Source organism: Schistosoma haematobium, chromosome 1 (genome assembly GCF_000699445.3).
Source record: "Schistosoma haematobium chromosome 1, whole genome shotgun sequence".
NCBI lineage: Eukaryota > Metazoa > Platyhelminthes > Trematoda > Strigeidida > Schistosomatidae > Schistosoma > Schistosoma haematobium.
The window spans coordinates 70,217,415-70,242,506 of NC_067196.1; the positions used below are offsets into that span (position 1 = coordinate 70,217,415).

The 25,092-nt window shown below is 37.1% G+C and overlaps 1 protein-coding gene across 1 annotated transcript; it reads left to right on the forward strand.

The window, feature by feature from the left end:
• The first annotated feature begins 1,360 nt into the window (after positions 1 to 1,360).
• On the forward strand, positions 1,361 to 22,632 carry TY3BI_7 (Transposon Ty3-I Gag-Pol polyprotein). The gene has a single exon (XM_051208482.1). The coding sequence runs from the start codon at positions 3,403 to 3,405 to the stop codon at positions 6,235 to 6,237; it is 2,835 nt and encodes a 944-aa protein (XP_051075021.1). The 5' UTR covers positions 1,361 to 3,402; the 3' UTR covers positions 6,238 to 22,632.
• The last annotated feature ends 2,460 nt before the right edge of the window (positions 22,633 to 25,092 follow it).

The window sequence follows — 25,092 nt, forward strand, 5'->3', positions numbered from 1 at the left end:
CGTCGTCTATTTAATGGAAAATAAGTGGTTTCAGAAACTTTTATGATAGTATATAAACATTTCACAGTATACTGACATTGAATATTAAACTAACTTTCAACAAATCAGGAAGTTATTCGGACTGTAAAAGTATTGTCTACATATTAGAGTGTAAATATAGTAATAGATGTCAGTTATCTCATCAGTAAGCAATTTTGATCAAAAGAATAGGATAACCATCATCACTTACTTCAGTTTAATTTATAATGACTATAAGACATAATCGTGCTTGTTTCTGGAACTATATAGTTAAACTAATAAAATATATGTTCATCGATAGTATTAACAGTAAGGTTATTATGTTTGGCAGTCACACTATCGCAAGATTCTCCTGTATTAATAGTCTTTTCATATATGTAAGAGGATGATTTCGAATGGAAACTTTGATTTTTTTCAACTCAACATGATACCGTTCTCATTGAATTGTTCGCACTGTCAATTTATGTACCGGCCAAATCATGTAACTATATGGAATACAGAAATAATAATATAATAAAATATTGTTGTCGTTCAAGTTGTAGATTAATGACTCAATATTTTCTTATTTTTACTATATTCCAGTGGTTATACCGTATATGTTGTGGTGGACCAAATAAAAACATGTAATAATCGTTGTTTGAAAAGTGTACGAATTTCCCGTCATTTGTACAATTTAAGAAATTAAACACAGATTATTATTTGTATAGCCGTTTTGAGCCAAATGTTTTCATGTATAATAACTAACATTTTTAAAATTCATTTAAATAATTCACTCACAACGGTCACTTGATTCAAGAGTTAGCATACTTAGGATTAGTAAAAACATTAAGTGTTTGAAGGTGTTTAACACATCTGTGGTATTTATACTAACTGATGATTCCTTTGTACTTGATTGTGCGCTGGCTAAGAATTCTAAATATAATACGTTCAGTTGTGCTCATCTAGTTCTACATTCCCCAAGTAGCACTATTTCGGGAATTTTTAGTTAGAACGTAAATTCTGATACTTCTAATTATCATAATAACCCGATGTTTTGAACTATAGTCTATATTCTCAAAAAGCCGTCTTCAACAACAAATATTCATGTCCTTTGATTTTCGACCACGAGGACTTTTTTCTTTATAGAAGTTGTTATTAAATAACTGCGCAGTTTCTGATCGTTTGATTTCAGAAATACAAAATATATATGTATATGGCTGTCTGTGGTGTTTGTATGGAATAACAAGTTCTTTACACATAATTATGTGCTTTATTTATTTATTCAAATTCAATACATTAATGTGTACTCACAATTAAATAAACATAACTCCAAACTTGGTATTTGTACCAATGTAAATCATTCCCGTTTTGTGACGTCAGATGTTTTAAATATGCTATACGCCCTACTACTGTATGTTTCACTGTATGCGGTAATGAAGTTTGTAAATAGGATTTATTCATTGACTATAGCATTTAATTCTGTAGTACAAACACAGTTTTTTGTCATTCAAATTGTGAATAAATGGATGGAATCCACCAGAATGTTTAGTTCACTTTTATGGTGATGAGGTTGTGGAGATAGACCTGACAACCTTATTTTGTAAATAGTTTTCAATGTTATTTCTATTTGTTTTGTCAATTTTTCACTGTATGTACATTTATCATTAAATGAATGTACGTGTTGTTTTAGTCAACGACCTTGAACACTTTTTCCGTTGTAATTCTAACATAGCGTGACACACATTTTCGGTTGTTCACAAATACACTATTACGCACATACCCATTGTTCTATTCTCGCTCGTTACCAAGTCAATTGCGTTCTAAACTGGATATTATCCTCATTTCAGACTGCAGTGTCATTCCCATTATATCTTACATCAAAGAAACTTATTGGCGTCATATTTACCTCTGTGGAATTATTACGCATTTATAATTGTGGATTTTTGAGACCAAAACTCAACAGAACACGCAACGACTAGCCGATTTAAGTAACGTCCCTAATTTGTTATTGCATTTGTAACATTTAACTTGTAAATATTAATATTACTATTGATTGCTATTAACTTTGTTGATCCACCACAATTATTTGGTGAGCCTCGATTATTTTTTTTTATAGACATTTACTATATATATCTACATAGTTTTTTATTATTATTGATTGGCACGACACCATTTCTTGTTTTTTGTCATTATGAACTCTCCGGGTAAACTTATTGATATTGATAGTTCACCGACCAACCTTCTAAACTCTCCACAACCAGAGGATAATGTTTTAAACTCAATCAACGCTATCTCGGAACTAAGATTACCAACGTACGGTGTTAATAATCCCAGGATCTGGTTTGCACAGGTTGAGGCATTATTTTTGTCGAGAGGTATACGCTCGCAAGCGACAAAATATGCATACATCGTTGGAGCATTACCCATAGAAGTGGCAGCAGAAGTCGGAGACCTGATAGATAACGTACCAGAAGCGGACCCATATGACAAAATAAAAGCCGCAGTAATCCACCGTACTTCGCAGTCTGATGAAAAACGCTTACAGCAACTACTCACCGCATGCGAGTTAGGGGACAAAAGACCTTCACAGTTGCTTAGACATATGAGACAACTAGCAGGTTCATGCAAGTTAGATGAAGCATTACTTAAGCAGATGTGGTCACAAAGGTTACCTTATAGCGTCAGACAAATTCTCAGCGTATCAGGAGCCACTGTCAGTCTTGATGATTTAGCAGACATGGCCGATAAGATAATAGAAATATATCCCGATAGTCGGGGAATTAACGCTGTACAACCCGCTAGTAGAGATGCTATGAACCCTACTCTTGACATGCAGCAACAAATGGCACACTTAACACAGCAGCTAACATCACTGCAGGCGACTATTTCCACCATCCATTCTCGACGCCCCAGATCTACGTCCAGAAGGAGATCAGTATCCAGACATCGTCTTAGGTCACCTAAGCGGGCAGCCGGAATTTGTTGGTATCATTCGAATTATGGTGAGAAAGCACGTCGTTGCACAAAACCGTGCAACTTCACGACAAGCAAGCCAGACCATCAGGGAAACGAAGTGGCCAGACAGTAATAGCGGCAGCTGTTACTGGCCAACATGTCAGCCGCCTCTTCCACATCAGGGATCGTATTTCTGGCTCAGACTTCTTAGTCGATACTGGAGCAGAAATCAGCATCATCCCACTCCATCTCTCACGCAGACAACATACGACAAGCACTAAATTGTCCTTAGTAGCGGCTAATGAATCAATTATCAAAACGTACGGTGAGCAATCACTTATATTAGATCTCGGGCTCCTCAGAAGATTCACATGGGTATTCATAGTTGCTCAAGTCAAACGACCCATCCTCGGGGCCGATTTTCTTAGTGCGTACAACCTGTTAGTAGATATGACCAACAAGAGATTAATCGACGTAAACACACGTTTACAGGTAAATGGTACACTCTCCAACGACAACGAAATCCATGGTGTTCGAATAATGAAGCCTGTGAACAACGTTTTCAACGACATCCTGTCAGAATACGAGTGCATCACAAAATCAGATTATCAAAAGGAATGTAACCCACATCAGGTACAACACCATATCAATACCACCGGACCACCTATTAGCGCCAGGGCGAGGAGATTACCACCAAGCAAGTTGCAAGTAGCTAAAAGAGAATTCGAACATATGATGCAACTTGGTATTATCAGACCATCCAACAGCCCCTGGGCCTCGCCGTTACACATGGTACCAAAGAAGGACCAAGATTGGCGTCCGTGTGGTGACTATCGACGATTAAACAATCAAACCATCCCGGATAGGTATCCTATTCCACATATACATGACTTCGCGTTAAATTTACATGGTAAATGCATCTTCTCGAAACTCGACCTCGTGCGTGCATACCATCAAATTCCGATGGCACCAGAAGACATAGAGAAAACAGCCATCATCACACCCTTTGGCCTGTTTGAGTTTCTAAGGATGCCATTCGGATTAAAAAACGCTGCGCAGACATTCCAACGCTTCATGGATAACGTAACAAGAGGCCTTGATTTCGTGTTTGCCTACATCGACGATGTTCTCATTGCAAGCTCATCTTTAGAAGAGCATATCCAACATGTCCAGACCCTTTTTGATCGTTTTAAAAAACATGGCGTCGTCATCAATCCTTCGAAATGCATATTCGCAGTCCCAGCCTTAGAGTTTTTAGGACATTACATTGACTCTCAAGGCATCAAACCACTCCCAGAAAAGGTTGAAGCTATTACCAATTATCCCGAACCAACCTCGGTGAAGTCATTACGACGCTTCCTCGGTATGTGTAATTTTTACCGCCGTTTCTTACCACATTGTGCTGAAGTATTACAGCCATTAACCGATCTGTTGAAAGCCGACAAAAAAGGTACGAAGAGAGAGAAGAATCAAACATTCAACCTATCTCTTGATGCCAAAACAGCGTTTGAAAAAGCAAAGTCGATGATAGCTAATGCCACCATGCTACAATATCTAAATACTGACCCTACAACCCACTTAATTCTGTGTACCGATGCATCTCAAAAAGCCATCGGGGCAGTATTACAACAACAGGTAAACAATATGACTACCCCCATAGCGTTTTTCTCCAAAAGATTGTCACCAGCCCAGGAACGCTATAGTACCTTTGGACGGGAGTTACTTGCTATCTACTTAGCCGTTAAACACTTTAACTTTTTACTACAAGGACGAACTTTTACCATCATGACCGATCACAAACCTTTATGTTACTCATTCCACACATCGTACGACCGACATTCACCTCGCGAAGCACGACAACTGGATTACATCTCCCAGTTTACGACAGATATCCAATTTGTCAAAGGACACACCAACGTCGTAGCTGACGCATTGTCACGTAAGGACGTAAATACCCTGTTACGTAAACAAGACATCGATCTAGAAACCATCGCAAAACTACAAGTAGACGATTCAGATTTGAAGGCCTGCCAGGAGAAGTCTAACTTGAACCTTAAACCAGTACCCATCCCTTTCTCAAATACATCTATCATTTGCGATGTTTCAACGGGTAACAATCGCCCTTTTGTACCTCTAGCATGTCGTCGACAGGTATTTCATCAACTGCATGACCTTTCTCACCCAGGAATCAGAGCCACAATCAAATTGGTTACTGAGCGTTTTGTGTGGCCAAAAATCAATTCAGATATAAAACGATGGATGCGAAGCTGCCTACAATGTCAACGCAGCAAGATTCAGAAGCACACGATCAGTCCAGTTGGCAAGTATCCCCTGCCGGAAAAACGTTTTCAGCATATCCACTTAGACATAGTTGGTCCATTGCCACCATCTAATTCATTCACTCATATTCTCACTGCGGTGGACAGGTTCACAAGATGGGCCATAGCATGCCCTATTGCTGATACTTCTGCAGAAACAGTAGCCGGCGTATTCCTTGACCGTTGGATAGCAAACTACGGAGTACCTTCTATCGTCACTACCGACCGTGGACCCCAGTTTCAGTCTATCTTATTTCAGGAATTCACAAGACTTCTGGGCGTGAACCACATCAAAACAACAGCCTACCACCCAGCAGCTAACGGCTTGGTCGAAAGATTTCACCGCCAATTGAAAAGCTCGCTGATGGCACAAGATGATACGACAAAATGGAGTGACGCATTACCACTTGTACTCCTGGGTATCCGTTCAACTATAAAGGAAGATATAGGTTGTACAGCCGCTGAGCTAGTTTACGGTACAACCCTTACATTACCAGGTCAACTAGTGGACCCAAACACTTTAACACCAACGGACCCAAGTCGTTTTGCTAGCCAACTGCTGCAAACCATGCAACGAATCAAAGCCATACCGCCTCGTGAACATAACAATCGAATACAACTCAACAGAAATCTAGAAACATGCAAGTTTGTCTTTGTTCGAGTTGATGCTGTTAAAAAGCCATTGAAACAACCTTATGAAGGACCATATCAAGTAATTAAAAGAACGACCAAACACTTCATAATCAACAAGTGTGGAAAGAAAGAGACTATCGCTATCGATAGAATAAAGCCTGCTTTCTACGAAGCACAACTTGACAAAGAACATACTATTTCACTGAACCAGCCCCGTCCAGCAACCACCACTACAGCAGACAGGGAAGAAAAACTGAGTATCAAACCTACTTGTTTAACGCGCTCAGGCAGAGCCGTAAAAAAACCCAAACGCTATGTACATTTCGCCGAATAAAAAAAATCTAAACAAACAATTACTGATGTACTATACGATTATACTCACCCGATTTTTCCCAACAAAATCCATGATTTTTTTTCCCTTTTTTTTACAGTGTATATAATTAACCATATTTTTTTTCCCACAATTATTCGTTTTGTCACATTTTTTTTTCATAGAAAAAAAATTTGTTACAATAATAAACGAGTAAACTCTATTTAATTATTCATTTGTTGTACACACACACACACACACAAAAAAATAAGCAGTTCATTTTTTTTGGGGGGTCAGTAACAGTCTGCACATTATTATCATTGTTAGCAAACCAAGCTTTTAAATGACGGTATTCTCATTACTTTTGTTTGTCATGCTATGCCACATCACCGCTATTTTCACGCAATAACACACTGTATATTGTTAACGTACATGTCATACGCATCTCCACATTGTTAATTGGTTATTATTGTAAATATTTTTTTGGTATAAAATTTTTATTATTGTTATTGTAACCAGTGTTACCTCCGGACACTCTGGGGGGAGCTATGTGGAGATAGACCTGACAACCTTATTTTGTAAATAGTTTTCAATGTTATTTCTATTTGTTTTGTCAATTTTTCACTGTATGTACATTTATCATTAAATGAATGTACGTGTTGTTTTAGTCAACGACCTTGAACACTTTTTCCGTTGTAATTCTAACATAGCGTGACACACATTTTCGGTTGTTCACAAATACACTATTACGCACATACCCATTGTTCTATTCTCGCTCGTTACCAAGTCAATTGCGTTCTAAACTGGATATTATCCTCATTTCAGACTGCAGTGTCATTCCCATTATATCTTACATCAAAGAAACTTATTGGCGTCATATTTACCTCTGTGGAATTATTACGCATTTATAATTGTGGATTTTTGAGACCAAAACTCAACAGAACACGCAACGACTAGCCGATTTAAGTAACGTCCCTAATTTGTTATTGCATTTGTAACATTTAACTTGTAAATATTAATATTACTATTGATTGCTATTAACTTTGTTGATACTTTTGCGTTTATATATTGTTTGGTCCACCACAAGGTTATGCGTCTTTCTCATTTGAAATCACTAGGATATATGCTTTGCTTGTTCGTCTATTTACCAGTTACACGTGCACTGTTGACTACAATTTGATAGACCTGGGAAATTTTACGCTATTAAATGCATTCCATTCTATTAATTATTCTAAGAGCTTCGAGTAATTTGGATTTTATCAACTAAATTTATAAATTTTAAGTGAACAGAAATCATTTCAAATTCTGATGTGACTATGTTTTTCTAAATCGTTAGTATCTTCTGAAATTAATCCATTGAGAAATAATGCCAAACGTTCTTTACAGCACTGATAAGTCAAACAGTGCTTATGAAGACATTGATTAAAAATGTATTTCAAACAATAACATTTTACCTAGGTATATGTTCAACAGGACAGATTAAGCTTAAGAATACCACCAAACGTTTTATCGGATTTATGTAATTTGAAAAGAAAAAGTAACAATCAATAAAGGTGAAACGGCCAAGTGATGATGATAATATTAAATATTATTTGAAAGAAGCATACATAGTATACAATAATGTTTGAAGTATTATATCAACAGAATTTCTATACAGAACTTTAAAGTAGATCTTATAGGACATTATACAGGTGAATGAAGATTACAAGTTTATAAGTGACTCACTTATACAAGAACCACTTTGAGTAATCTTTTCAGACAATGCACACCTCCTGAAGATGATTTTCTCATTTTAACCATAATCCAGTAACATGTACTGAATTATATGCTGCATAACTAAACAATCACACATGGTGATTTTATGTCAAATCGAAAAATTATCTAATATTTCCGGAGTATCTAAGTTATCATTCATTTGTAAGTGAATACATGATTTCCTATCTTTATAAAGTCCTACGTCTTATAAAAATCACATAATATTTTAGTTTCATATGGGTATGTGTTATGTTGGTCTGTTGTGTGAGTAATTCGAACTACGAAATACAATACCTTTAAGTGTGCTCACTGCTTTCTCTTTGACTTGAGTAGGTTCAGGACTGTCCTAGAATTTACTAGTTAATATACCAAACTAAATTCTACTACTCTCACTTAATGCAGTATATGAATAAGTGAATTCTGTGTATAATTAATATTGGAACGACGTAACTACTGAATATCTTCCCTAAATTTGTGGCTTTTCAAAATAAGATAAAAGCGTCTGACAATAGATAATGAGATAATGTGACATTCTGCGTTGAGTATATGTCAACTACTATTCATTTGTTTAATCAACTTATGGTCATGATTCATTTCATGATTCGATGCAAAGGGTATGCTTCTTCTCTGACAATTTGCCAATCAGGTGTCAATACTTCTGAATGGTTCAAAATTTTTTCATAATTATGTATTGAAGTACACAAGACCAACCTTTAGCAGTAAAAAATGAAACTACATGAAACAAATAACTTTCAACCATTAATCGTATTCCATGATTTTGGAATAATTATTATTTATCAGAATGGGGGTTAGCGGAGATTATGGTATTCTAATAGCTGAATTCATGAGTCTATTTCAACTAAACCACCTTTGGATGTCAGCTCAGTGGTCTAGAAGTTGGGAGTTCGTGTTCAGGATCGTGGATGAGCTCTACCGAGGAGTCCCATATTAAGACGAGACGGTCGTCCAGTGCTTCCAGCTTTTCAATAGTGGTCTAGCCTAAATTGATTGTGAATTCAACTGTCAAAATACTGCAATCTCCGCAAATCCCCACACTGATATTCAAAAAAGGACAAAGAGCGACAAAAATAACGTACACTGAACGGTAACTAGAGGAAAGTAAAATAAATCACTAGACTCATTATCACTTATAGAAAACATGCAAGATTATGTCTGCTAAATAAACAATGTGTAGTCTGACGTAATAAAAAAGGTTATAATACTAGATTACGTAATATGAATAATAACAATAGATTTAGTGAATATAATAAGATGATTAAAATGTTTTTGTCATAATAATTAAAGGTCATAGAGGTGTAAAAAATAAATAAGGTGATATGATGAGCATTTACGAATAAAACAATGAGAATATAAGACATAAGTAAAGGGGGAATGCAGTAATAATAATAATAATAATAATAATAATAATAATAATAATAATAATAATAATGATAATAATAATAATAATAATAATAGGATAATCAAAATAATTAAGGCCAAGGTAACGATAACGATAAGACGTACTTCTTTTGTACGCATAGTTCTGGTTTAAGCTCCTGGATGGTAAGAGCTTCGGCTATTTTTATGAGTTGGATACGAAGAAATCTAGGTAGATTTGAACGAATCATATAAACAACCTTAAAGTCAATTTGTGGATCTGTAGAATGGTTATAGTCGATTAGGTGTTCAAGTATAGAACTCCTAACTGCTTTCCTTTCACCCTTATAGAACCAAGCTGGGATATGTTCCCGTATCTGAGTTGAAAGCGAGCGCTGGCTACAGCCAATATACTTTGCTCCACAAGAGCAGGTAAACTAGTACTTTTAAAAAAAAACAAAATTTTCATATATATACGATTGTACAGCTTGATAATAAATTCGTTGAAAAGAGATCCCTTCGCTGAACTTCGTGTTTTAATTTTAATGTTTAAATGGGAATTATCTGTCAATATGTAGTCTGACAAGGTCAAGTGTTTAATGCTATCACTAGTGGGTCTGTTAATCGATCACACCCCTCATTCCTCCCTAAACACCTATTACATCCATCGTCACGGTATGCCGTCGTCAAACAATTGCTTTATTTGAGTATGCTTAAGTTTCATATATATAGAATGATTTATTCGTTTGGAGTCCGTAATATCACAGTTTGGACATTTCCGTTAGGATCACAACTTACTTGCTCGACAATTACTTTAGACTCTAGACTCCTAGGTGTTTTGAACTCGTAAGCGGGGACTAAGTCACTAAGTCATGTTCAACTACTGTCATCTTGCTTGAAGGCTTGGTAAACATTCTCGTACCAGTTTGTCCTGTAATACATTAGCTAAATCTTGAGCTTCGTTTCATCTTCTATCATATGTATATGTATGAATATGTATGTGTATACAGAAGGAAAGTTTGATTAGCTTTTCCCTGCAGTGGTGACTAGACACTCATCTAATAACGTTTATCAACCTTTTTTAACCCTGTTCCCAACCCCTTACTATTCTTTCGTCTTGTGGTATTCATCTCTTCCATAATCTGATTGATGTTCACATACTTGTCTACCTTACCATTTTGAGCGATTGCCCGAGCCCCTTCTGCATTCAGATAATCTTTAAGTATTGTATTCATCTTCTTATGAGCTGAACAATATGCGAAATTGCATCCGTATGCAGCTTAACAAGGTAGCACAGTAGTGCTGAAATCGGTAGCTGGAGCTTAACACGGCTGAATGTGGATCGATGTGCTTCAGTAATAAATCACTCAATTTAGGTCTTACCATAAACGGTAAATGGTTATCTAATTTACATACAGTAGTACATTTAGGGACTTCTACGATTAGTTCTTTACAGAACAGATATTGAAGCAGACCTCCAAGTTCCAATGTCTTATGGGTTGCTTAATTCGAAACCTTCATAACAACGAGTCACGTATTTTGATGTAAAAAGTATGTGTTCGACCACTCCTAGAATACTATATGTTTGTGCTCAGTAGTGTGCGCATAAAGGATAAACTATGGTTGGAATCAGTACAGAGACGATTTACACCTTGGATTCTTGGAACTGATTGTACCGTGAATTATAAGTTCAGATGTAATAAACTTGGACTCGACGCCTTTATGGAAGGGGAGACTCAAACTAAATATAATCATTTCCTTCAAAGTACTTAATAAACTATCCTTTACATTCAGTCAAGTAATTCAATATGCAGAAACTTCTAATTACGACATCCATAACTCTTTGTCACTAGTGAAACAAACTTATTCTAAATCATCTCTTTATATGAATTAACTTACCAGCAAATTTTCCAGACTCTGGAATAATCTACCACAATCTATCCGTAAGACAAAATCCCTCCCATCCTTTACTCGCTGCATCGAAACTTACTGCTCCTCTGAAAATTTATTAAATGTTCTAGCACCTGTATGTGTGTCTTCTTCCACAAGTGAAATTACGAGGACCTTAAATGTTTAGCCATTATTATTACTGAAATCACTAAGTGAAACTACCAACATTAACACCGTCCCTATAAACCCTAACTAATTTGAATAATATCTTATACAGATAGTAGATCGGAGAATAACCTGACATATAATTATCGTAGGCCTAACTAGCCTGTCGTAATAATTATTGTCCTTTCTGTTCCATCCTCTCTGCTTCAGCTTTATTTTCTGTAGTTATAAGTGGTTATAATAAATTTTTATGGCGTAGGGAACGAAAATGCATTCACCGTTCATACATTGACAGTATATCCACTTAAGAAGAATTAAACGAACCTGGCCTGTTAATTTCATTGCTTTAATGCATGCCATAGATGTACTACCTAAACAATTTTTGAACTAGTAGGCTTAAAACAATTTTATATCATATGTTCTCTACATTTAATGTTACTATTTATATCAAGCTGATCATTCCTACGAATTGGCATGAATTCTGTAACTATTATTTTCAGAATATATATTATTATTAATTTCATCATACATATAAAACCTCTTAACTATTACTTCCAAACACTCATCGGACTTGAATATGTTTATTTATACTTTGTAACCCCATTCTTTTGAATATTATAATTTGGCTACGTTTCAAGCATTTGTCTAAAATTCGCAAACTAACGTATGCTCAACGTTGGTTAATAATTATAATTATATTAGTAGTTGTAGTTTTAGACTGTACACGGCTACTAAGAAACAGTGAAACAGAATGAAATCACTTTATTGTGAAAATCTTGTTGTTAGTACTCTGAATGAATTTATTAGGTAGTCTGTTCGTATGAAATATATGTCAGGGTTTTGTGTTTTGAAGCGATGTCGAATGATAATCCCTTATGAGTCAACAACAACTTATTCCGAGTATGTGCTGACAAAATGATACAATCATCCGTCTTCTTCGTGAACGGTCTGCTCTTCAAAAGGATGCGAGCAAATATCCGCAACACACCTCAACGGTTCTCTCATTTGGTGGCTATTGTACCTACTGGGCCGAAAAGCAGTGAGTAGACCTCTACCTGGTGTTCCGGCAACAGCACTGTAGGGCCAGTGAAATGTCACTGAGCCCTAGCCAAATCATCCGGCAGTTGGATCACTGAATGTCGAACATATCATCGCTCCCTGCCAAGGTCATGTACAAGCAACGCGCATTAGTTAATCATATGCCATGGACTGGCCCATGCGGCAGTGGTCTTACTTTCGCCTGTATCTACCTTAACTAATATATTTCTGTAATAACGTCCTCTGTGTTGTACAGTCTTCAAAGTATCTATGGTACCTTGATACGTCAATGGGGTAGTCCACGTAAGGTGCTGACCACGAGGTGTGACTTCGACGTTAGCTACTTTATCACACCATTCACGTCTAACTCGAGTAGGCCTCCAATCATTTCGACATAGATCATCTACGCTGGTGATTTACACTGGTGAGCAAGACTTCGAATAACGCAGTCTATCACTATGATCTTTATTTTTGCATTCTATACTTATTCTTTTTCATTTTTATCATCGCCTATGTTAATCTGTTACTGTGAACTTTCGTTGCTTCATGTCAATGTTGATTAGTATTTAAACTTAGATACTTAGTTCAATCGACAGAACTAACCAATCAACTACGATTACAATCGGCTATCATGGTTCTTTAACAAGCATTAGCAGCATGTAAATGCTCCTGTGTAATATGTCTTTTAAAATATCAACCACTCGTGAGTATAGCCACAAGACAACACGAACGCATATCTCTTTGTACCTTATCCTCCGGTATAAATAAGACAAGATTAACTATCGAATATAAATTCATCTTTCTGCTTAACCACTATCCACTAGAATGTTCTGCTTTTTTTTACCACTGCCTGCCTAATTTCCAATTGCTGAGTTCCATGGCCAAACAGAGGATACGAATGCTAGAAATTCACGGTGAGTTTGAACTATAAATTTCCTGAGACCTTAGATCTCGTTTAGACTGTTCGTCAGTCTACAACGCTGTGTTAATCGAAAAATTTAATCAACAGTACCTCGTACATAATCCAGATTCAAACTATTGCCTACTTCATTACTTAAAGGCAAGAGTAACCCAGGCGAGTTTCATAATTTCATTAGATTATTTCGTACTATATTTATGATGCGTGATAACATTTCGTAGTTTCTTTCACGTAAACTAGTCATATATTCTGTCACTGCCGTCAAGTTTTAGTCGAAATCATGTACATTTATGACTCGTTAGTCGACATACTGTGGTAAAACATATTGCATGTACACGAGCACGCTTAGTCCGTGTCCCAAGTGCACACGTTGTCGTACTTAATATGTCACTTAACGCTAGGTAATAAGCTCTTTGTATCAGCCTTTTACGAAATGGCCACGTTACCTGGATCCTCTAAACCTTAGTTACATTGGTGGTTACCATTTTAATTAATGTTTACTATACCCCTTGTATTTGCCATTATTTCACACGGTAAATCATGGCTCGATTTTCATATTACACGACAGTCATTCCAATTCCATTTTCGGTATATTTGTATACAATACGGGTTTGGAAAATATCTAAACGTCCTCGAAAATTCTCCACGAACCCAACCATAGTTTTCGTATATGTTTTTATTCACACATCCAACTGTTACGCTAATAATACCTAAACGACCGTTCAGTGCAATTGTTAGTATACGTAAGAACGATGTTATTTAAACTTGACTTTATAATACATCAGAACTATTGTAGTTATTCTACTTCGACGTCGTACTTTATTTTATGAAGTATTGTTTCCTCGTGGCTGTTATCTCACCGATGATTTCGGTACATCAATCGGTTGTTCAACTACTCGACGATTTACAACCTGTCCAGTTCAATTGGTGGTCTGACGACATTATCATTCGCGCGAATCATCAGTTTATGCAGTCGAGCGAATCTCCTGCAAACTGAAAACGATATTGTCGCCTCTATCCCAACACTGACAGCGTTTTTCAAGGGTATCATTGACATGAGTCCAGAGTGACACTTTTGTTTTCTTATGTTCTTTTCGATATTTTTCTGTTTACTAACCGAACAAACACACAGCACTCACCGTTTATCATCTTTTAGAGACTTCATCGTGCCACCTTTGCTGTCGATTTGTAGCCTTCAACCCTTACTAACTGTAGCAGCAGTCATCGACTTTTCAAACTGTGACTACAAGTTGGTCAATAGATTCGCACAATGAAATCACGACCACTCTTCACGGTTATACTTCTGTACTTACGGTTAGTCTGTTAGATATAGATATAACTAGAATTTGACACTAATTAATAGCTGTCAACGACACTGTCCGACTTACAACTTTAAACTAATGACAGTACAAACAAGGACATCGATTGATAATACACTTATCCTACTATCGCTATAGCATCATTACTCTTGCGACGGACTTAACGTTTGTCATCGGAGGAACTGAATTGCTTGTCAAAGCTATATATTTCAGCGCGACTTGATAGAACAATTAAACGCTTTGTTCTTTTCATTATTTCTATGGTTAATCGCTTTACGTTTAACCAACGTTCTACTAACATATTATGACTCGCTGTTTCCTGACCAGTTTCTGCCGCCTCCTTTCCATTTCTTTTACAGATAAGCAATACCTGGAGGATTTATAATATTCGTTTGGCACTCTCTGGCGCGCGACTGCTCCCAACATGTTTGGTACCGATTCAAACGGCCATTGAATCTGGTGGGGGAGTATTGTAGGGCCAGTGAAATGTCACTGAGCCCTAGCCAAATCATCCGGCAGTTGGATCACTGAATGTCGAACATATCATCGCTCCCTGCCAAGGTCATGTACAAGCAACGCGCATTAGTTAATCATATGCCATGGACTGGCCCATGCAGCAGTGGTCTTACTTTCGCCTGTATCTACCTTAACTAATATATTTCTGTAATAACGTCCTCTGTGTTGTACAGTCTTCAAAGTATCTATGGTACCTTGATACGTCAATGGGGTAGTCCACGTAAGGTGCTGACCACGAGGTGTGACTTCGACGTTAGCTACTTTATCACACCATTCACGTCTAACTCGAGTAGGCCTCCAATCATTTCGACATAGATCATCTACGCTGGTGATTTACAGCACTATTATTTGGGAATACATCATAAACTAAATTCTGTCACTAATATATCACCAGTTCAAAACTATTCGGACGGTAGAGTAGTATTTAACAATCCTGTACTCTTTTCGAAAGTCACTCACAGTTTGGGTTACTCTGACATATGCTTTAAGTGACTGATATTCCATTATCGTCAAATATATAACAATACTTGCTCTGAAGTTCAATCGGATGTTCTGCTTCAAAAGACAAACATAATAACTGATCTGGCGTAAAGGGAAAAATCAGATTTCTTCTCTAGGCTATCTCACCTACCTTCTGCATGCCTTCATCTCGATGTCTAGGAGAATCATCTCCGAGTGCTAACTTCAATTTTTTAAGCTACTATTTTCGACAAGAAATCTTGTTCTTTGAACTAGTCTAATCATGTCTCATTTTGAGTTATTGACATTATCAACTCTTAGCATGTCTAAGGTTCGTAACTGCGCGTTTCTATTGATTGACACATAATCGATAAACCGCCTAGAAAACCCAAGAACTCTCGTTTTTCTCGCCCTCGATGACGTTTTTCCAGAGACTCGTCGTTGTGGCCCGGAGATTTGAACCGCCCTGCTAAATGGTGAGTCGACATTTACTCCTTTTCTTCTCGGTTTGGCCATCTATCCTCCTCTTATCATAGGGATACCAGACCTTGCACTTAATGCCTTACTTTAACTCTATAATTCGATAGTAATCCTGTCGATTTTTGATTCACAGGGTTCAGTATATACACCATATTTTTCCGTTGGTTTGATACAGACAGTAACATAAATATTTTTTTCCGGAAACAATAAGTCACATGTGGGGGGTGCCAGTTCACAGATAAGATCAAATTGTTATAAATGTTTCGATGTTCAATGCAGTAAACTCTATTGCTCATTTTAATTAGCGCGTTATGACGAGATTTTTGGTGCAGGAAGAGGACGAAAAAATGCTGGTTTCCAAAGAACGTGCACAGTTTAAAAAGGACGGCGCTATTTTTTCTCTATGTCAATTTTATTGTTTTGATTGTTTATAAGGCATCAAGACTAGTATTTTCTCTTGGATTGAATTTATTGCAGTTAAAATAATTGCTAAGAGCATAATTTCTCTCCAAAAGTGATTTATCAACTGTACTTTTGAGCACATTAGTTCTGTTTTTATTTGTTTCCACTTTTGGATCTAAAAAATCATAGTTTTTGATTTTTTTCTATATTTCAGCATTTTTGTCTTTGGGTATTATCTGTGCCTAGTTTCTGCCTAAAAACCTCTGACGAATAATAGGAAAATGCAAAGAAAGAAGTTTCCTACTCTCGGGCTGCCAGTAACTTGTGGAAAGTGGTGTGCAAATGATGATGCTACGATTTTGCGGCTTTCAAACGGTTCAACAGTGACAGTCGCGTGTGCTTCAAATGGTTCCGGACTAAACAGAAGAAGCTTTCGTTCAACGGGTTTCCGTATCTAGTAGTAGTGGATCATCGATACCTCCAGATAGGAACCTATGTATAATAACGATAAAGCAGGAGAAATAAAGAAATTGGGAAATCAATGTAAGATACTGTCCTTAGTCCACAAGAATATGTCAAGTTTTCTCTTAAAGGACTCCTCGGAACTCGATTGAACTAGCTCAGCCGGTAGCAAATTCTAGAGTTTGACTACTCTTGAGGAGTTTAATGTGTGTCTACAGTCCGTTCTGTTGTGTTGTGTCTCCAGTTTCTGGATATGACTCCCAAGGTTTGTGTCGGGAATAAGCTTAAGTAGTTGTTTGGGGGATTTTCGGAAGTATTTAGGATGCTGTAAGCCATTAGGTTGTAGTGACTCACTTTTATCACGAGAACACGATTGGTTTATTGAAAACAATTATTATTATAACCAATTGTACCAGTGACTTTTAATGTACTCTTTGTTTAACTGTGCTAAAAACATCCATTATACTCACTTTGATTGTGACCTCGCGCGGATTTGGTTACGCTCTGTAACCAAGCTTGTATCCTAGCACGATCTCGGTATTCTTTCGATACCACGAGATCGCCAGCAAATATATCTCGACTTGGTCCATTAACTGCCTTCTGACATTTAGCTTCCAGGGAATTTTATGGATATCCTGGCACGCGTTCCTTTGTAGTGGTGTTCATGGTCAATCGTGTCTCGACACCACGCTACAAGGTCGTCTCTAAGACGCTGTTCTCTAATGCGTAAATGTTTAGTGGTTGGAATCGCTCTTCATAAGGCTTAAATTTGAGTCCTTGAACTGAGTTCATGGCTTGTCGTTGGATACGTCCCAGAGTGTTCTCATCCTTTCATATTGAGAGAGGAAATACTGTGCTTCAATACTCTAAATGCGGATGGATGAAACTGTTGAATATTATGTGGAAAGCTCTTCCTCTGAACTGCCTGAAATATGCTTCAATGTTGCCAGTTCAGGGTTTGATTGGAAGGCATTTTGGTCGCAGTTAGCGAAAGACGTCAAGTCGTAGGTCATAAACACTCCCAGATCTTTCTCAACTTGGGATAATTCTAGAAAAGAGTTGCCTAAGTTGTATTCGTAATCTCCAATATGTCTAAGATGGACTACTTTACACTTTGAAGTGTTAAAGTTTAGTTCGTTGTCATCTGCCCAACTTCGAAGTCGAGTCAAATCCACCTGAAGTTCCAGTTTATCCTCTTGGTTACGCTCTTTTCTCCACAGTTTCACATCATCAGCGAAAAGGAATAAATCTGACCATACCTGTTTTGGAAGGTCGCCCATATAAATCAAGAAACGATGAGGTCATAGAACTGAACCCTTAGGAACCCCGCTAGAACATTTAATAGCCTGATAGAAAGTAAAGTTAACCCTGACCTTAAAATGTTGATTTTTTGGATATGAAGTGAGCCAACCAATTAAGGTTGATTTGGTGCTTAATTGTTTGAGTTTATTTATAAGACATATATGTTGGACCGCATCAAAAGCTTTTGAGAATTCAAAGTGCATGACGTCAACGTCCCCGTTGCGATCGAGGATGGTTGTTTATCCGTCCACCGCAGTCAGCAGATTGATTATACGAGAATTACCCTTCCCGAAACTATACTGTTGGAGTGAAAAGTTTAATGATGGCAAGTAGTCGAGTACACTGTGGCATATCAGGGACTCCATAACTTTTGAGGGCATAGAGAGAAGTGCTACCAGTCGGTAGCTAAAATATTCGCTGCGTCGACCTTCTTTGAAAATTAGTGTGATATGAGCCAGCTCCAATTTTCCACTAATGTGCCTCGGCTTAGCGTTCGTGTTCAGTTCTAAAAGTTTTTTGGAGTTGCAGATGAAGCTTTTATAAATATCGTTAGTGTCTGGTACTAAAGCCTGTATTCATTTAATGCCTTTGTGTATATTTTTCTTACTTTTTCGAAGTGCCTGTATGCTCCGTTGTTATTAGTTTGTTTGTATTTCGCCCAGCAGTGCCTCTTGCGGCTCAGAAAATAAAGAGAGCGGTTCTTGATGACTGTTTAGACAGGTAGCCTACATACCCACGGTTTTCCGCGTTGATAAACCCTGTTCTTTCTACGTTTTTTCATGGTTTTGACAGATCACTCCTCACACGTTGATATTTCTTCCGCCGATGAATTTCTCGCGTAATTCCTTAAGAATGTTCCGGATGAGATTGAGCTCAGAATATCGTGCACAAGGCAATATTCTTTCATTCCCATGTGATTTCAGTAAGTGACTAGCCAGTAGGACATATTCTACGTTGGCGGCGTTAGTGAGAGTTATAAGAAGTAATCTTGGGTGGTTTTGATACACGGAGAATTATAGTCTACCTCTTTATTAGTATTAATATAATAATGGACCGAATTTTGAAATTGGAGATTTGTCAAAATGTGACTATCTATAAGATCTTACGTGGAAGTCTCATCATTGTCAAAATTGACGTGTCCTATCGTAACGATCATCAATATATGATGGAGAACGACTCTACGTTAAAGACAGAACAATATGTTTAATATGAATGAAAGAGATAAGTTACACAAGAATGACCACACCTGCAAGGCTGAGCCACCCCAGCTGATGTATTGAATTCATGTTACCGCGTTTTCTGTAGTTAAGTCGTTTCAGTTATTATATACTCGGCTTCAAAAATCGTGCGGTTCGGGTCCAGTGCCATTATATTACTCTCCCACCAGAATCTATGTGATGTTGGTTCGATACCAAATTAAGTGGGATTGTGATGATTAAGAATGATTCCGTGCAGAGATTTTTTATTAAGTCGCAATAAGATTCGTAATAATAACCGTTGGATAATAACTTAACCTATAGGTAGCACAAGTATTTTGTGTATAGGAGTATAAAAACAATTAATATTGTATAAATGTTGATATTCATATCATTTTGGTTTAAATTATAACGTCAAATAACGTTTATGCAGGTACGCTGTCCATATGAGTTTGTAGATCACCAACATAGATGATCTATGTCGAAATGATTGAAGACCTACCCGAATTAGACGGGAATGGTGTGACGAAACAGCTAACGTCGAAGTCACACCTCGTGGTCAGCACCTTACGTGGACTACCCCATTGACGTATCAAGGTACCATAGATGCTTTGAAGACTGTACAACACAGAGAAGGTTATTACAGAAATATATTAATTAAAGTAGATACAAGCGAAAGTACGACCACTGCTGCATGGGCCAGTCCATGGCATATGATTAACTAATGCGCGTTGCTTGTACATGACCTTGGCAGGAAGCGATGATCTGTTCGACATTCAGTGATCTAACTACCGGATGATTTGGCTAGGGCTTAGTGACATTTAACTGGCCCTACACGGTCATAGTGCCAGTATAAACCAGTCTTTTTCAATTATTAATAAGGTAAGTAATTTTTTGCCAAAACTGGTCAGACTAAAAGTCCTTCAAATGGCTGAAGCAATAGCCATCCGGATGATGAAACCGGAGCTTTGCGTACAGAAGAAATATATTCAACCACTCCTCCTCCCCTGGCCAACACCAAGGCCAATCAATCGTACTCTTAACTATTGAATGAACTAACTTGACTATGACCTTTCGTAGTCAGTTGTAATTGTCCCTATTATCTTTATTCATAAATCTTTGTATTATTATTATTATTATTCGTATTATTGGTTAAACGTCATTAATCTCCCCCATGCATGATTCATTCACTTCGCATTCGTCCCTCCGTATTACGTCTTACTTATTTGATCGAATTGTAATTGCACTATTATTTCTCTCTCACCCTATTTGACCCATATTTATTCTGATCATGGATCTTAAAATTTTACTTAACATATAAGCTGATTCAAGTTTACATTCTATATGAGTCATATTAACATTAACAATTTTATTGTGTTTTGTTTATCACAATCCTAAATTCACATGCTCTAAACGATGTACTTTGCCCTTAACCTGGCCATTTTTTCGGATTATTAATTTGGATATATAATTGTAGAAACTGATGAGAATTTGTCGAAAAGAATATTCTTCGTTCAAATACTAGTGTTTTAATATGACGGGGATCTTTAAACGATTATATTTATGCGTTGCAGTTGAGAATTCGAGCCGATCTTATATATGTTGCGAGAATCCTATCTCGCCTTATAAACAAATGAATTACATGCAAAGGCACATGAGGAGCCATTTTAAGTCTATTCAGTTCCTCCAAAAGTTGTAGCTTCATAGTTCGTTAGTTGAGGTTAAGATTAGAATAGTGTATCACGGTTCCATGGTTTGGTTGAGAAAGGAGAGTCAAAGATCTGCAGTGGCATTAAGCCCTAAATACACAATACTCAAAGCTAAACACAAGACAACTGGAAAGATAAATATTCATCATTTTAATGCAGAGAAACCAAACGATATAGAAGGCATGAGGGAGTAATTCAATTCAGTTAATCGGATGGCATGGTTCAGCCTTGTGGACGTGGTCATTCTTGTGTAACTTATCTCTTATATTCATATTAAATGTATTATTCTATTTAGACTTCACATTGTAAAACATCCGAACTATTGTAGTTATTCTACTTCGACGTCGTACTTTATTTTATGAAGTATTGTTTCCTCGTGGCTGTTATTTAACAGATGATTCCGGTACATCAATCGGCTGTTCAACTACTCGACGATTTACAACCTGTCCAGTTCAATTGGTGGTCTGACGACAATATCATTCGCGCGAATCATCAGTTTATACACTCGAGCGAATCTCCTGCAAACTGAAAACGATATTGTTGCCTCTATCTCAACACTGACAGCGTTTTTCAAGGGTATCATTGACATGAGTCCAGAGTGACACTCTTGGTTTCTTATGTTTTTTTTCGATATTTTTCTGTTTACTAACCGAACAAACACGCAGCACTCACCGTTTATCATATTTTAAAGACTTCATCGTGCCACCCTTGCCGTGGATTTGTAGCCTTCAACCCTTACTGACTGTGATAGCGGTTGTCGACTTTTCAAACTCTGACTACAAATTGGTCAACAGCTTCGCACAACGAAATCATGACCACTCTTCACGGTTATACTTCTGTACTTACGGTTAGTCTGTTAGATATAGATATAACTAGAATTCGACACTAATTAATAGCATCATTACTCTTGCGGCAGACTTAACGTTTGTCATCGGAGGAACTGAATTACTTGTCAAGGCTATATATTTCAGCGCGACTTGATAGAACAATAAAACGTTTTGTTCTTTTCATTATTTCTATGGTTAATCAATTTACGTTTAAGCAACGTCCTACTAACATATTATGACTCGCTGTTTCCCGACCAGTTTCTGCCGCCTCCTTTCCATTTCTTTTACAGATAAGCAATACCTGGAGGATTTATAATATTCGTTTGGCACTCTCTGGCGCGCGACTGCTCCCAACATGTTTGGTACCGATTCAAACGGCCATTGAATCTGGTGGGGGAGTATTGTAGGGCCAGTGAAATGTCACTAAGCCCTAGCCAAATCATCCGGTAGTTAGATCACTGAATGTCGAACAGATCATCGCTTCCTGCCAAGGTCATGTACAAGCAACGCGCATTAGTTAATCATATGCCATGGACTGGCCCATGCAGCAGTGGTCGTACTTTCGCTTGTATCTACTTTAATTAATATATTTCTGTAATAACCTTCTCTGTGTTGTACAGTCTTCAAAGCATCTATGGTACCTTGATACGTCAATGGAGTAGTCCACGTAAGGTGCTGACCACGAGGTGTGACTTCGACGTTAGCTGTTTCGTCACACCATTCCCGTCTAATTCGGGTAGGTCTTCAATCATTTCGACATAGATCATCTACGTTGGTGATCTACAACCGATTTGTACTAAATGCGCCAATATTGAGCTGTTCACCTTCTTCATCAAACCTTTATTTAGCCACGCTGGAAGGTGTTCAGGAGCACGAAAATGTAAATTCCTAGAACTTCGACCAGTATAACTCGCTCCACAGAAGCAGTTGAACTGATAAATACAAAATGTGGTGGTCATTCTAGGTAATTCATCTTTTAGCTTCGGTGTAACCATTGGGCGCGTAGAAAATACTAATCGTAGTTCTCCGGCGTTAAAAGACTTTTGTATTGTCCTACGTAATCTCTGAGTTAGTATTTCGCTAGCCGCATCCCCTCTGAATTGTAGACGCATGAACAGGGATTTCCTCTTCACTGTCTGTATTTCGCCTACTTTCGCCTGCGTGACCATATATTTAATTATAAACTTTCTAGGGTAGCCGTTCTTCCTGAGAGTATTATGCAAGGTGGTAAGCTCTTGTAAAACTATATCAGCAGAACATATAGTGCGAATACTGTAACTAAGGTTTTTGATCAAATTTCGTTTGTACTGAAGAGGTACAAAGCTCAGGAAATTAGTATACTGCCCAGTCCATGTACTTTTGCTGTTTATATTCCTTTTTACCGATCCATTCGCTCTCTTAGTCAAGAGAACGTCCAAAAAGGCTATTCGGCCATCACTCTCTTCTTCAGATGTAGACTGAATGGCTGGATGCACTTCATTAAATCGCCTAAGAACCTCTTGCGGTGACGCATTATCTTTACAGAGGATGAACGTGTCATCCACGTATCTACAGTAAAATGTGAAGTTGCGAATAATCTTTTTTAGTGGACCATCTTCTAGCTTGGCTAGAAAAATATCAGCTAGTATAGGGCCCAGTGGTGAACCCATTGCAACACCATCTGTTTGTCTATATATTTCACCGTTGAACTTGAAGTTTACATTCACGGTGCATTTGAGTAATAACTCTTTCACGACATTGATAGGGACAGTAGTTTCAATTTCATTTTCTATTAGCTGTTCAAGTATATATTCTACAGTCCCTATGAGTGGGACGTTTGTGAATAACGATGTTACATCCAATGACATCATCTTTAGTCCCAACGTATTTGCATTTTTGATTTTATCAACAAATTGGAACACATCCTTAACACTACATTTTACAAGCTTTTCGTGTAGAGGTTTCAATACAGTTACCAACCACTTAGCTACAGTATGGTAAGGAGTGTTATACATATCTAAAATAGGTCTTAATGGGACCCCCGGTTTGTGCACCTTTGGCAATCCATACAATCTCGGCAGATGGGTTCCCACTGGTTTAATCACTTCATATAAACCCGATGAAAGAGCCATCGGATTATTAATTTGGATATATAATTGTAGAACCTGATGAGAATTTATCGAAAAGAATATTCCTCGTTCAAATACTAGCATAAATATAACTATAAATCCCGATTCCTCAAATTAATTTATGACTGAATTTTGAATATAATGAGCGATTCAACTTTATAAAGGTCACTTTGTATCTTTTTGGCGTAGTCCATAAATTTAAGCCCCATACAGTTTCATGGTGAATGTGATTTAACGTGAGCATAGGGCGTACACGTTAAGAAATTTGACGTCCGATATCAGAAACCTACTCTAAATATGATGAATATGGAGGCAATTATTTTGAAATATTTGATGACATTGAAACACTCCTTGTTCAATTAGAGATATGTTGTTTATGAAAAGATTCATTATGAAAATTGATAAAATAATAACGAATAAATAGTTTTAAAATATACGTTAAACTAGCATTTTGGTGGTTTTCCTCATGAACTGGTGTCAGATATAACTCACGAATTCTTTCTGAGCATATAGGTGAATTTTATGCCGAAATCTCTAATGAGCTATTTCAATATGAATGGTTCCTTCTTTCACTTTATTCCTGTCTGAATAAATGAAATGTGAATCCGTGCATGTTTAAAGCGTTAACTGTTCTTAATGACCTAATATACATATGAAATTGATAAGAACTAAAATTTCGGAAAGTAAAACCGCCTTAAATTTCAAAAGTGTTATCAATTAACGTGAATACTTGAAATAAAATTTAGATTTATGAGTTATTGTTAAGCATATGGGCCAGTATTGAAATCAAAAACTGATATTTTCTGTCATCTTAACCTATCTTCATGTTATATCCCGATGAGAATAATGAATAGTAACTGTTGCAATCTATTTATTTTCTATTACTATACGTATATTTTTATCGTATATTTGTTAAGTAACTAAACTAATCGTATTCTTGTTTCCCTTATAATAT